We start from the raw sequence: 15,523 nt of genomic DNA, 5'->3' as shown, positions 1-15,523 counted from the left end.
ACCTCCCCGGGTATTAAATGAGGTGGGGCATGTTTTTTCTTTGAAAGAGGTGGCACCTCTACATGATGCCCTAAGATCTTGGATCTGTTTTTTTGCCAGCCTGGTGGGAGGATGATTCCCCTGACCCCCAGTTCTTCCTGAGCCATTCTAGAAGGAAGTGTCTGTGGCCTCTTGAGGTGTGTGTGTGGGGGGGGGGAGGGTGTCTTTCAGGACAAACAGAAAGCAGCTCTGGGTGTTTCCTAAAGCTGAGGTTTTTTGGTTTGTTTTTGTTATCGTTCTAGTCCAGAGACTTGACCTTAGGGCCTGGGATCTGTCCCTCAGTTTCTTTTGCTCAAGGCTAGCACTCTGCCACTTGAGCAACAGCTCCAATTTTTGCTTTTTTTTTTTTTTTGTAATTCAGTGAAAAATTAAAGCCTCACAGACTTTTCTGCCCTGGCTGGCTTTGAACAGTGATCCTTGGATCTCAGCCTCTTGAGTAGCTAGGAGCTACCAATGCCTGGCACAAAGCTGAGTTTTGGTGTGGAAACTCATGTGTCTCTTCGTTGTGGCCAGTGTTGACTCTCTCTTTGTAGGAGGAAGCCTTACCCCTTCGGAGGTGGAGTTTGAACTCTGGTGTCTCAGTGCTTTGGGTTCTGTGATTTCCACTTAAGGTTTTGTTGGTTCTTTTGTTTCATGGATAGGATAATGGGTTTCCTTGTGGGCACAAATACAAAGATAAAAAGATGTGTTTTGGGCTTTTTGTTGTTGTTCATTCACAAAGGATTAGAGAGTTGCTTATTAAGTTATCTAATTCTCTAGTGCTAGGGGAAACATTTAAAAAATAATTAGGATATGAAGTATATCAGTGCATTTGCATGGTTTCTGAAGTTCATTTTTTACTGCCAGCATATTTAGTGTCTTAGTCTGTTTTCTGTTGTTATAACCATATACCTGAGACTGGCTAATTTATAAGATTAAAAACTGAATTTCTCATGACTCTGGAGACTGGAAAGTCCATGGTTGGGGCTGCTTCTAGTCTCGTGGAGGCCTCCTTTGTAATGGGAGCTTTCTGCAGAGACCAGGGACAGCACAGGCATCACTGGCTCAGAGAGACGGCCAAACTGGCTTTTATAGCAGACCCTTCTTGGGATAACCACTCCCTCAATAAGCCATTAATCCATCAATTAATCCACTCATGAGGGCAGAGCCCATGACCTCTGAACACCATCAACAGATGAACTTGGGGATTAAATTTCCAACATACGAATTCTGGGGGACCAATGTTCAAATCATAGCACCGAGTGTCTTTATTATCATGTGATATAATAGCTTAGATGTCTAGAACATGTTTATATGAATTTTATTGGTCATGAATTGGAAAGCACTTACATTGCCCCAGAAGCATTTTTAGGAAGAGCTACTGTGATCTACTGAACAGCCAGATTCCAACCTCTCTCTTCCTTTTTTTTTTTTTTTTTTGTCGGTTGTGGGGGCTGAACTCTGGGCCTGGGCCCTGTCTCTTAGCTCTTAGCTCAAGGCTAGCACTCTATCACTTGAGCCAAAGCACCACTTCTGGCTTTTTCTGCATATGTGGTGCTAAGGAATCGAACCCAGGGCCTCATGCATGCAAGGCAAGCACTCTACCACTGAGCCACCTTCCCAGCCCCCTCTCTCTTCCTTTTATGATGCAGGAAATCCGGGATTCCCTTATGCAGTGGCTGGGGGCACATGTGGATCCGGAAGGAGTAATCAAGTCCAGCAAGCTCTCCCTTAAGTTTGTGTCCTCTTGTGCATCAGAAGTAGAAGTCACTCCATCTTCCATACCTGTGATTACTGACACAGAAGACTTCTCTTCCGAACACTTTAACTTAGACATCTATCGACAAAATCTGCAGACCAAGCAACTCGGAAAAGTAATTCTGTTTGCTGAAGTGACCCCCACCACCATGAATCTTCTGGATGGGTGAGTCCTGCTTGGCCATTTCACTGCCTGCTTGTGTTGATTGTGTTCTGTGACCAGCGGCTGGAGAGGAAGATGGAGTCCTGTGTAGTGGTGTAGTGTGTCTTAGTAGACTATTAGCTAGGTGTACATAACCCATCCTGGGAAGAGGAAGAGTTAAGGAAGCTCTTTAGTCAGAAGCCATTATGAATGGGAGGTATTTGTGGCTTCCACACACATGCACATGCACCTGCACTCTAGTAGTAGTGCCAAGGCACTGTCCCTTAACTTCTCTGCTCAAGGCTGGCACCCTACCACTTGAGTCATGCCTCACTTCTTGGTGTTTGGTGGTTAATTGGAGGTAAGAGTCTCTCAGATTTGTCTGCCTGGGCCAGCTTTGAACCATAGTCCTCAGACCTCAGCCTCCTGAGTAGTTAGGTTTACAGGCATGAGTCACTGGCGCCTGGCTGGCTTGCTTCTTTTAATCAGGTCTTCCCGAATGTCCTTAGGAAAAAAACCCCACAACACTAGGAAAAACTTGTTTAACAGGTGGCATTGCCACTCAGGTTCCTTCATGTTGTTACAATCAGTGTTAAATATTTAATAGAGGGCGTTTTGTGTGGGCATTAGAAGACCAAATTTAAGTGACATGTAAGCTAGGTTACATTGAAATAACTTGAAGCTGTGAATAATAACTTGAAGTTTTGGAAACTTTTCTGGCACATTTCTGTCCAGTACATTTTTCAAGCACTCTGTAATCTCATTTGAGTGTTTGAAATTTACTTTTATTGCAAGTTTTCCTCTATATCCATTCTGTTTGGTGGGCTTTGATTAAAGGTTAAAGCATGCAAGGCCAGATAAAAGGAATTTTTCTAATTGTTTCTAACTTGTCAGTATTAATTAATCCTGTTTTCATTTAAAAAGTTGGCTCATAGAGGGAAGAAATGAGAGAAGCATCTTGCTCAGTGTGAGAAGAGTTGAAGGACTTGGAGAGCCCTGATACAGCCAGGGCACAGTTTCTGGGTGTTACCCTGGGGACGGCATGACTAGACAGGATGGAATAGTTTTTGCCTTAGTTATCAGTCATTTCTGGAATGTAGTAATGTGTTGATATAAAATGATGAGGTCATGAGCGTCTTCTCGATTCTCACACTCAGAGTCAGTGGAACAGCAGTTTTAAGTGTGAGGAGAGTATATAGGAGAAGAGCAGAAGCCAGCCACCATGCTAAGGAACAGGTCAGCTCACTGTGTTAATTCATGTTGTCAAAGGCACCTACTCATTTAGATTTCTGTAATCCTCCCCTCTGACTTCTCCTGCCCAGAGGGACAAATTCATTCTCTCAGCTGGTATTACTGTGGTACTGTGGATAATTACATTTGCTAAATATAAAAGGTCTTGTACAGTTTTAACAAAGGATTTTAAGAGGTGAAGTTCAGCTAGCAAAAACGTGCACGCTTGCCCGTTGTTTTCATTGTTTTGATGCGTAACAGTGAAGAGTGTTTGGGATGCTGGATGGTCTTGAACTGTTGGTTGGCAGTATGCCGCTGGGTCCGGTCACTGTGGGCATGCCCGGCCAAAGGAGCGGCCAGTGTGCCCAGAAGGCAGCTATCGAGTCACAGTGCCAACAAAAACATGTGAATGCTGTGCTTTCATACTCTTGAATAGTTTAACTGGAGCCAGGTAGCCGGGCTTACCATTGGAGATGTAGCATTTTTAGGATTGCGGGAGAAGAGTATGTATTTTTGCTTCTCCAAGGGAGTTCAGGAGTCTTTCTTTCTCTGCTTTTCTGGCCTCTGAAGAACACTGAAGACACTGAAATGGCTTTGATAATTAAATTTTTTTGTCAGTTTTGGGGCTTGAGCTCAGGACCTGGGTGCTGTCCCTGAGCTTTTTCATTCAGCCATAGCACCACTTCTGGATAATTGGAGATAAGAGTCTGATGGACTTTCCTGCTCAGGCTGGCTTCAAATCGTGATTCTCAGATCTCAGCCTCCTGAGTAGCTGGGATTATAAGCCCGAGCCACAGGCACCAGCTGATGATTAATTATTGGTCCCTTGGCTTACTCCCAGCAGGCATTTGACTGAGTACTTGGTGGCTGCACACATCCTTCACCCACTTCTCATGTGTCTTCCTCCCAGCCCTCCGAGGCCAAGTTACTCACCGTAGCTTATGGAGTCAGTAAACCTTGTTGGTAAACCCCCCTGTTCCTTGGGGCGGGGGTTAAAGCTGTCTTATGAGGCCTTTGAACTGGTTCCTTGGGTGTCTAAAAGACCCCAAATTATCCACAGAGGATCCATGAGATAATGAAATACATAGATAGTTATGTGCTAAGAATGCATCCCAAGTGATTTCTTCCACTGATACTATATTTGACGTTCCAGGAGCAGCCTTAGGGGACAGAGTGCTTACCGTGTGTCGCTGATGTATATTGGAAACGTTGGCTCCCAGACTCATTTAGGTGTGCTTTCCACGCATGGATGAATCTCCTATGTGATCTTGTAGTGCTTTCCAGCCACCCTTTACTGAGCTAATACTGCTGTCCCAACATCACATGGATTTCCTATAGGGGAAATGGGCCCTGGGTCTGAGAGTTACAATGTATGGTCCCTCATACCATATGTAGCACCTTGATGGGCCAAGAAGACAGGGAAAGAAGAATTTCAGAATGGTAGAGTAAAATGACCCCATGCTTCTGTATGTATTGCTACTGTGGGAAACTCTCACCTCTTTCCTGATGGGCTGGAGTAGAGCAAACTTTAAATGATATTTATTATAGAATTCTTAAAAGGTTTTTTTCCCTCTATGTTTGAGTTCTCCTACCTTGGTCTGTGCATTGTTTTAAGCCTGAGAGTTCTATTCCCAGGAAAGAATGATACGGTCATAGTGAGGACCAGTGGTACTGTGCGCTGGCTCCAGAATCCCCACGTGTGTCCTCTTTCCTCCTGTATAAACCCTCAGCAGTAACCTCCACATCCCCATCATGTGCTTCCATTCAATCAGAGTCAAGATGTGGAGAGGCCCGGCCTCCTCTCTTGAGACTGAATATGGCTCATTGTCATGGGGCAATCTATAGTTATATGGTAGTGTTCATGATGGAGCACTTGTTCAGCATGTGCAAGATCCTGGTGTCTGTCCCCAGTACTGCAAAAATAAAACAACAAACTGAATGCCCAGATGAGCTCTGCCTTGAATGAACCCATGTACTGTGTAGGCAAACTAAAGTAGTATTGATCCGCTACCTCCTGTTGCCTGGTGTCCATGGGCCGTGGCCTTGCTCCCAGGAGGCTTTTCCCAGTGTCCCATCCTGGAGAGTGGGGGTCTGGTATTGTTTTGAGGACTGAACAGTCTTGGTTTTAATTGGCCGGCCTTAGGGTTTCTGTGGCAATATGCCTATCACACTTTACTGGGCTTCTTCTCAGTCACTTCTGATTGGCTTCATGTGAGTGACCATTGATGATCATTTAGACAGATTTCTATCCTGAAAACTGTTCTTTTAAAGCTTCTCTCCCTATTAAGTGGTGGCTCCTTGCAGCCAAATGAAATGCTGGGCTTGGGTGAAAGACCAGGCCTGAACCACATCTCTAGCCTAGGCTCCTGGGTTCTTTATGATATCTCCTCTCCCTGCCCCCCACTAGGATGGCAGGACTCCAATCTAGACTGCCTTTTGCCAACTGAGAATTCCTTTCTTACCAAATAAGTGTTCTTCATCACTTTTCTGAGACTGAAAACCTCTTAGATTGAGTTTTAGAGTGTCAAAGAAGACTGATAAACACTAATGTTTTGCTGTTTTTAGAGTGATTTCTTGCATTAATACAGCTCCTAATAAATCCCTCGTCTTGCCTGCCAGCCCCTGAATGGTGAGGGCCTGATGAGGTGCTCTACTACTACATCACAGCAGGGACCGGTGAGGAACTTGTGAGGTTCCTTTCCTTTCCAGCCCTTCCACAGCAGGCTGCATCCTTTAGGTCTTGTTTCTGGTAGTGTACACAAGATTTAAGACTTAGCAGGACCTATTCAGGTTCTGTTTGCTGGATGAGACAGATACCCCAAAATAAAAGTGGCTTAAATATGGGACTGTGTGTTGGCTCACAGTGCCAATGACCCTGTTAAGCCGCAATGTACATTTAGCACATGGCCCACTGAGCAGGGAGACAGAGTGACAAGGGCAGTGCCCCGCCTGTTACAGACTTTTCCCAGAAGGCAAACATGGCACTTACCTTAGGTTCCTGTCCCATGACCATGACCTGATCACCTGACCTGTTCTGTTGCTGCAAAGGTTAAGAAACCTATTTGAATCACAGATGAATCCAACTCAAGACCAACTTTTTGTTGCTAAGGAAAAGCCAGAGTAGACACTGGGGGATGTGCTTTCACTTGGACTGCCAAGAAAAGGAGCTGGGGACCTGGAAGCTACTGTCCACATAGTCAGCTCCTCTGCCTGCAAGGTTCACAAGCGAAGGTGAAGATGATTAATTGTTTTTTTTTTTTTTTTGGGGTCTGTTTGTGGGGCCTGAACTCTCGGCCTAAGCGCTGTCCCTCAGCTCTTCAGCTCAAGGCTAGCACTCTACCACTTGAGCCACAGCGCCACTTCCGGCTTTTTTATTTTTTCTGCTTATGTGGTGCTGAGGAATCGAACCCAGGGCCTCATGTATGCAAGGCAAGCGTTCTACCACTGAGCCACCTTCCCAGCCCGTGAAGATGATTAATTATTCGACGTACAACCTTAGTTCTGATGGACTGCTGATGTAAGGTTGGTAGAAGCGTCTTCTGTTACTGTGACTCTGAGAGGATTTGGAAATCTCTCCACTAACCAATACTCTGGCACTTTGGCAAAGCTTCTATTTGCACTTGACTATGGAGGTCTACTGCAGTAGATGCTGAAAGCTTTCGCTTGTCCTCTGGGTGGGACATCAGCTCCTTTCCAGGCCACAGCCACAGCCATTGTTGCCTCTGTCCCCACTCGGTGACTTTGGGAGCTATGGTAATGATTCAGGAGAGAGAGCAACCAAGGGAAATTTGCAAGCTGCTTGCTGGTGACTAAGTCAAGACCATCAAAGGGCCTAGCGCTGCCCCCTCCAAAAGTGAAAAACCCAGGCCAGGGAACAGTGCTCCCCTAGTAATCTGACTTGACTGTACCACTTAGTTCCTTGGGCTAGATAAGATAATTTCATCCCTTTTCCCCAACTCCATTCATTTTCTCTGGTATCTTCTTGGCCATGAAATGCTTTCTCCACTCCCTTGTAAGGGTAACATCCTTCTGGATGTGCTCTGTGGGTTGCCGGCATCATTGGCTCGGGAGGTCTTTATTTTTCTCTCTGTGGTACTTCCTGGTAGGTTTCCTCATGTCCAGTTAGCTCAGCTGGTTAGACAGTGTCTCCAGGGCATGGCTTCTGTGCTGTGTGTCTGCACCAGTGAACTTGCCTGTGTTCAAGGTCACGTCCTACAGCTGCAGTCCCAGGAGCCCTCTGCAAATGAATGGTGGTGGTGGTGTCCAGGCTGGGGTGAGGATGGGCCACTGCAAACCCTCTCCATGCATCTGCAGGCGCCCCTCTAGCCTGGTGTGTGTAGAGTTCTGGCACATTCTGTTTTTTCTCTTATGATGGTGATGATGGACCCTCTGCTGTGAGAACAGCATGGGGCCAGGCCACGGGGCAGAAGAGAGCGGGGAACTGAGTCAGTATTATTCTTGGAACTGTCTTTTATTGGCGTGACAGTATCTTTCTTGATTGATTTATGCCAAGTCTCTGTCAGCTGTTGCATGACTTATACATGAAGCTAGTGTTTCGAGAGTCAGATGGACATCAACTAATTTCCTTTGCGTACTCTTGTAGGTTGAATAGGCTGGCCAACATTTGGTGATTTTTTTTTTTTTTTTTTGGTTTGGGTTTTCTTAAATAAAGTTTTGTGTTGTTGTTATTGTTGTTCATGGGGCTTGAAAGTTGGGCCTGGGCACTGTTCCTGAGTTCATTTTGCTCAAGGTGAGTGCTCTACAACTATGAGCCACAGCACCACTTCCTTGTTTTGTTTTGTTTTTTTTTTAAATCATTATCTAATTCTTTGATTTTCTTTTTGCTGTTGTTGTTGTTGGTTGTGTTGCTTGAACTTGGCCTGGGCACTGTCCCTGAGCTTTTCTGCTGAAGGCTCACACTCAACCACTGTGAGCCACAACTTCACTTCCAGTTTTCTGGTGGTTAATTAGAGGTAAGCATCTCACAGACTTTCCTTCTTGGACTTTGACCCACAATTCTTAGATCTCAGCCTCCTGAGTAGCTAGGATTACAGGTGAGATCCACCAGCACCTGGCATCCAATTCCTTGATTTTTCAGGCATAGGTTTGCCTGTGGCACTTTGGGGAGCAGCCAGATGCATGTCAGGTACTGGAGAGACACGGTGGGCCAGGTCCCATCTTTGTCTTCGATACACTTTCTGCATATCCTGGTTGCAAAGTAGTTGTTAAGGTTGTGTAGTACATTTGTGGTTTGCAAGTGGGTGTAACAGATAAAACCATACAAGGAGAGGGGCAGCTTTTCTATGGCTGTTGTAGGTTGAGTGCTGTTTTTGGTATCTGAGTGGAAAGTCTAGCAGGAAAAATGTTGGAATAAAGGCTTTTACCACACTGGTTCCATGACCTTGACAGTACCCCTCCTGGGCCTCGCTGTCCCCAGCCATGAGGTCAGGAGCACTGAACATGACATGCTCCCCTGGCTCCTTCACTGTGACCCAGAGATGCCCCATCAGTCAGCCCCACCCTTGCAGCGGGACCTCCAGCCTTCAACGGCTGGGAGAGTTTTGTGGATCCGCCTCCTGTGAGTGGGGAAAATACTGTTCAGGAGACAGTGAAACTCAACAAACAGCAGGAAAGGAAAGGAAATGATCTCATAAGACAGCCTTTACAAGTGACGTCTGGGGAGAATTGCTTGTGAAGAATGGGCACCGTCATTGAGGCATGAATACTTGGATTCCAAACTTTGGGGTGGCCCCCTATGCCTGCCTGTCTCACCAGATCCCAACCTCTCTGCCTTTTCTTCTGACTGATCTGCTCTGTGAGCTCACTCCATTCCACCCTCTCCTCCCCTGGAGTCCAAGCTGAGAGGACCGAAATTGGGCTGGAACTAATTTAATGGCTGAGTGACCTCCCAGTAGAGAAACAGCCGGATCCTAATAGGGGTCTTTGTCTACATTTCCACCCTGGCTGGTAGTATGCCAGTCAAGAGTCAGGCTTGAGACACAGGTGGAAGCGATTAGAGCTGTCATAAAGTTTGAAAAATTGATTCTGGAGGCCAAGTGAATAGATTGGACTTGACAATGTTGTCCTAAAGATTCTAAGGGAAAATTCTGTAGTTTAATTTGAAATCCCTTGATTATTCATTAGCTTTCCAGATGGCTTTTGTTGATGTTTTACATATTAATGCCCGTATTGTACTCTTAATGTGCACACAGGTAATGAGCAGAGAATAAATAGGTTGGTAAGTGTCCCAAATTAATGGGGTATTAGCGTAATTGTGAAATAAAGGATTTTTAAGAAGTTGATTGCTTTGGAATAATTAGTGTGAGTTTTTTTTTAATGGGACAATTTAGTACTTTAAAAGTGAAAATGATTGGAGGATTTTCCCCTATTTCCATGTTTACTTCTAAATTACAGTTTGGCATATACTTCCAGCCCTTGACGTTGGCAGTGGTCATGACTGAAGTTATTCTGGCATGTTCTCTGTTCATTTTATTTGGTTTTTCCAATTCAACACCTGAATAAGTTAACCTGTCACATGCCAGGCTCCTGAAGTTGAATTTTTTCCTGGTCTATTATGTTTTAGAAGTACCATCACATTAGCTTTTAGTGTTCTAAGATATTTTTATATTTCATAAATTATTTTTAAAGGTATAATAAATTTCTTGTTATTCTTACCATTTCATAGTTTTAGTATGTTCTGTGGGGTTGACAATTTCATTATCAGCACTGAACCTTCTGGGTTGTTTCAAAATGGTGACATCTTAGTTTACCCTCTACTCTATAGCATCTTTGACTTGGCTGGTAGCAGAGGTCTGTTCCTAGAGCTCTGAGACCAGGGTCTTGGTGAGGATCCTCTTTGGGTTACAGACAGTCGTGTTCCAGTGGCTTAGATGGTGGAAAGTGGGTGAGAGCTTTTAGGCAACCCTTTTATTTAATTTTTTAGAGATTAATTTATTATTATTATAGAGGTGATATACATAAGTTGGGTAATGAGTATATTTCCTTTCGTACAGCGTCTTCTGTTGCCCCTTTCTGTCCGAGTTGGTATCCCTTTTATTAGGGCACTAATTTGGTTCTGAGTGCTCTGCCCTGGTGACCTGATCATCTGCCCAGGGCTTTGAGTCCCCTTACTATCACTTCCTAACCTTGGAGTGAGGATTTCACACAGGAAGAGGAAGTGATGGCAGCACATTCCTTCCGTGACAGGAACCAGGAATACAGTGAGCACCGCCTCCTAGCAGCTTCAGCGAGGCTGGCTGTCCAGCCAAAGCAGGGGCTCTGTGTGCTGAAAGCACACTTGAAGCATTCCAAACCCATTGCAGTTTCTGCATGGTCTCAGTGGTGGCAGTCTTAACCTCTTAAGGGAATGAGGACCCCCTCATGGGAAGCATGGGGTAGTACTGTAGTCTATGTGTGGTGGTATAGAGATTGCATACGTGATGCAGAATTGCACAATTGTCTTGGGTCATACTCATCACTTAGGATGTGTATGTATCTTAGCATATCCTTGTGATGGGGTCCTGCCACCCTGGGTGAAACCCCAGTTTGACCATGTACTAGCCTGTCACCTGGGCAGTTGGTGGCCTTTCCCACCTCTGTTTCCTTAACTGAATAATGAAGTTGGCGATCGTATCTTTGAGTACTAGCTGTGTGCATATCTTCCAGCTGGGACCAGCTGCATAGGGGACTCTGTGCTAGGTCCAGCTGTGTACTGGACTCAGTACTTGGACTGTGTACCGGACTCATAGGACCAGCAGTGTGCGAGGATCTAGGCTTTAGAAACAGTGAGGAGAGAGAGAGCATGTGAGGCCTTCAGGAATCTCTCTCATAAGGTGGGCTAATAATGAAATATTTGTGAAGCTCTTAGTCCCTAGCTAGTACTTTCCAAACCTGGCACTTGAAATCCTGCTTTCTTTTTTGACCTTGAGCCCCCTGAGCTGAGTCTGTTGGTGAAACAGGTGGGTATGGTCTCCTCAGGTGGCTGGCATTTTCCTGTGCTAAGTTTCAGTTGGAGTTTTCCTCATCATATTAGAGACACAAGGGCTCATTGCTGGTTACTGTTGTCCCCAAAATGTGCTCTTTCAATCTAGTTTGTGCTTACCTTTAAGTGTGCAGAGCATATTTAATTCTTTCTTTACCTGTGACATATGATCGGTTCATCATTCTAAAGAGCCAGCTTTTCAGCTGACTGTTGGGACATGGTCACAAGATCCTCGGTCCTCTGTGACATGACTCCCATCAGCCTGAGACCCCCAAACCTTCTGGCCAGTCAGAAATCCCTGGGCTCGGCCTCGCTTCATCCTTTTGAATTTCTTCCATCATCATAGATATGTATTACCCTGCTTAACAGTGGGCTATATTTGATCCTCATTTTATCAGGTGCCATAGTTGCATTTCAGACAAGCTGTGGAACACCTGGGAAGTTATGCAAGCAAGGCTTGGAGATATCAAAGAGATCCCACCAGGGGATTGTGGAGAATTTTATTCTTGGAGTTCAGGCTCACCTTAGGGAGCATGCCAGGGAGCCCTGGGGCCAGCCTGATAGCTGGGAGTGTGCAGTCTACAGAGTCCAGAGTTACAGGATAGCTATGAGGCCATTGGTGTGGACAGAATGAGTCCTGGACTTCCAGTTCCTGAAAGACAAGGCCACCTAGGAGGCGGACAGTGTTACTTTCTACTGGTCTAGCGTGTGTTCCTTGGCAAGCCTTGGCATACTGTCCCAGTGGCACTTGGGTGGAGGAGGTCCCCGGGAACAGCAGGGCGAGGCTCAGATCTGGCCAGGGGCCAGGTGTAGTCAGTGGCATTGCCACTTCCCAATGGGACAGGAGAGTGTTGAGAGCCACCTACTTGGAAAAAGCAGAAGTTAAGCTCTGTCCAGCTCTGTCCTGAGCTCTGTCTAGGCAAGTGTCTGATGCAGTAAGGTGAATGGTTAGAAAAACTGTGTTTACAAAAGCTGGTGTGTGAGTTACCATGCGTTTCTAATCTGAAACTTTTTACATAACCTCAGAATTCAATGTTTGCTGTCATTTAGGTCTGACCACTCACCTGTATGTGTGGTTTGGAGGAAGAGAGGCTGAGCTCTATGTTAATGAGTGTGTTGTTGTAGTAAAACTCTAAATGTGTAAAAAACAAACAAACCAAACACTCATTCTATAAAAATACATTGAGTAATGAAGCAGGTATTTTCCCTTCTGCCAATCAAGCCTCCTTCATGTCCACCTCTCCTTGACTGCTTTGTGATTATTCAGAATGTGTGTGCGTGCGTGCGCGCATGCATGTGTGTGTGTGTTTTTGTGTATGCGTGCATGCGCGCGTGTGTGTGAATGTGCTTGCACATGTGCGTGTGCAGTAGCACTGGGGCTTGAACTCTGGGCCTGGGCTCATTCCCTGAGCTTTTTCACCCAAGACTAGTACTCTACCACTTGAACCAAAGCTCCATTCCTGGCTTTTTGGGTGGTTAATTGAAGACATGGGCTTTTCTGAAGTATCGTGGACTTTTCAACCAAGATTGGCTTTGAACTACATTCCTCAGCACTCAGCCTCCTCAGTAGCTCATAATACAGGCATGAGCCTCAGATGCCTGGCTGGATTTCTTTTTTTAACAATAGAACTTCAGTTCAACGGAAGCAGTGTTACAGACCTCACAGTACAGGTGGACCCAGGAGCCTTCACAGGGTGTTAGTCTGTTAGGGTGATAGTCTGGGTGTCCAGACCACAGAACAAGAAGCTGTTCAATCCCCTCCTAAGTGTACACAAGGTCCTGTTTACCTAATTAGGTGACCCATTGGTTGGATTACTAATTTTATTCCCTTCCCTGTTCCCAGAAGAATTGAAGGCACCAGGGGTTGGGTTCTTCCTGCCACTGCAGATGCTGTCCAATTTGAGCAGAACGTGCTGTGCTTCTCCAGTGGTGAGGGTCACCATGCATACCACCTGGAGGTGCTGAGAGAAAAGCTGCAGTTCCCTTAGAGAACCAGGGAGAGCCCCCATTAAATGGTGGGTGACAACTGTTGTTGGGTTGTGCACGTGGGAGTGTGTGCATGATTGTTTGCTTGTGGATTCAGATGTCTCAGTTATTGTCAAGAGACACCTCAGAGGAAAAACCTGTATGGAGTCACTTCCCATCCCAGAAGGCCATGGGATCACTGCCCTGGAAGACACCCCTTGGTTTGCGGAGCCCCATGGAAAGTTCTAGAGGGCAAAGAGGGAGAGTGGAAGCAGAGCGTGGGCGAGTGTGCAGCTATTCTGATGAGGGCTTGGCTAAGATTTTAGAGTTTGGAGTTTCCTTGCCATAGAGCTGGTGGAATCTGCCTGGGATCAGCATGTGTACGTATTAGGGTATTTCATACACTTGGCACAGTGGTACAGTTTGAGAGAGAGAATTCTATAAGCTTGGACTTTCTCCCTGAAATCTTTCTATTCATTTCATTTCCCTTCTTACTTTCAAATAACGGTGGTATTTCTCTTCTGTAGCCTTGCATAAAACAAAATACAGTTTCCCTTTGAGCCTTCAGTGATATTCATGAAAGATGCTGCAGATCAGGGGTGGGTCTTAGAAGCTGTTGATAAGAAGCTCAATGTTCAGAAATATCTTTGCACCTTTTGCTTTGGGCTGGCTGCCTTCCCTTCCTCCTTCCTGTCTACCTGCTTTGCTTTGTGTAGAGTGCATCTCCCAAGTGTTCAAGGCCTTCCAAGGCCCCCTGGGAGAAGCCCTACTATGCCATCCCAGGGAGCTTTGACTGTCACTGCCGATGCCCAGCACGGTATTGTCACCTTTTGAATTCAACAGAGGATTCGGTATCTACTGAATTCTCCATCAGACAACATCTGATCAGGACATGGAGCCACTGCCTGCCATTGGGTCACTTAGTGAGTATTCATTGAGTTCATTAAGACAGCCCAGCTTTGTCACCTTGTCTGTCAGAATGGGTTCTTGTAAACCCATCCCATTCCAAAATGAAAATCTGATGGTGAATGCAAAAAGAAAAAAAAAATCTAGCCTTGGGCTGGGAATGTGGCTCAGGGGTAGAGTACTTGCCTAGCATGCATGAAACCCTGGGTTTGATTTCTCAGTATCACATATGCAGAAAAAGCTGGAAATGGTGTTGTGGGTCAAGTGGTAGAGTGCTATCCTTGAGCCAAAGAAGCTTGGGAACAGTTCAATCTCCAGGCTAGAAAAAAAAAAAAAAATCTAGCCTTAACAGTGGTTACGATAGTTGCTTATTGGTTAAGATATATGAAGGATATCGATGTTGGCTCCTCCCCACAGAGATGTCAGGCCTCAGCAGTTCAGCTCCTGTGAATGCAGCAGTGACTGTGTGGCCAGCACAGTGTTTGCATTGCCTCCTCAATCTTTATCAAAGACTGTGATTAGAGAGGAGGGAGCTGTCATCAAGGAGGATTTAACCAGAGTCATGCAAAGATGAAGTGGGGCCTGGTGCTAGTGGCTCTTGCCTATAATCCTAGCTACTCAGGAGGCTAAGACTGAGGATCACAGTTTGAAGCCAGCCTGGGCAGAAAAGCTTGTGAGACTCTTCTTACCTGCAAGTAACCAGCAAAAGACCAGAAGTGTGGCTGTGCTTAACTGGTAAGGTACCAGCTTTGAGCAGAAAAAGCCAAGTGATGGCATGAGGCCCTGAGTTCAAACCCTAGTACTGGCACACAGATTGTTTAAATGGTAGAAGTAGTGGTAGATTTTTCTTAAAGCCTTAATTCTTAGTCCCTAATAATTATATTACCTCCAACAAATATTTTGTTAATCTCCTGTACTAATGGCAGGCACTTAAAAAAGATGGGACTGTAAGTGTGGCTCAGCTCATGAGATTATGACTTTCAAATGAGTTTATTAGGACTCAACCCTTTCGTAAACTGAGGAATATCTGTAATCTTGTAGAAGATCAGTTAGCACACATGTAAAGAATCCAGGAGTCGAGGATAACTCATGAGAGGAACTCATCAGTGATTTGAGACCAGAGAGCCCTTGGTCTTGGACTTAAGGCTCCATGTGTGTAAGAGGCTAGTGTGGCCTGAGTTGATTTATGGATTCAGGACAAATTTAATCAAAATTACAACAGGAGGCTTGCAGAAGTGTGATATTTTAATTTATTCATGCATATTGAAATGCAAGAGTCATGTCATAGGAAAAATAACTGAAAGAAAAAACAGAGAAGTTATACCACTTGACTTTGAGGCTTAACATAAAACCATGATGATGAGAGTTGTGTGATACTGGCATTAACAAAATAACAGTAGAAAAGAGTGCCCTGGAAATTGACTTGTATGTAATTGATCACTTGATTTTTGAGTTAACCATCAACACAATCAATGGAGTCTTTTCAAGAAAATGGTGCTGGACTTTGGGAAGCTAAGATTGGT

At 45.2% G+C, this 15,523-nt stretch overlaps 1 protein-coding gene across 2 annotated transcripts in view; it reads left to right on the top strand.

The window, feature by feature from the left end:
* The window catches only part of Hlcs (holocarboxylase synthetase), a 156,755-nt gene that overhangs the window by 52,173 nt on the left and 89,059 nt on the right, over window positions 1-15,523 (top strand). For both annotated transcript variants that reach the window (XM_042687373.1, XM_042687372.1), the window contains exon 6: window positions 1,671-1,942. In XM_042687373.1, coding sequence (XP_042543307.1) covers window positions 1,671-1,942 — 272 coding nt within the window. The remainder of the gene's footprint in view (window positions 1-1,670; window positions 1,943-15,523) is intronic.

Source organism: Dipodomys spectabilis, unplaced genomic scaffold (genome assembly GCF_019054845.1).
Source record: "Dipodomys spectabilis isolate Male_0828 unplaced genomic scaffold, ASM1905484v1 ptg000107l, whole genome shotgun sequence".
NCBI classification, from domain to species: domain Eukaryota; kingdom Metazoa; phylum Chordata; class Mammalia; order Rodentia; family Heteromyidae; genus Dipodomys; species Dipodomys spectabilis.
The sequence above is the reverse complement of the archived record's forward strand: the minus strand, read 5'-3'. Positions and strand labels throughout refer to the sequence as shown.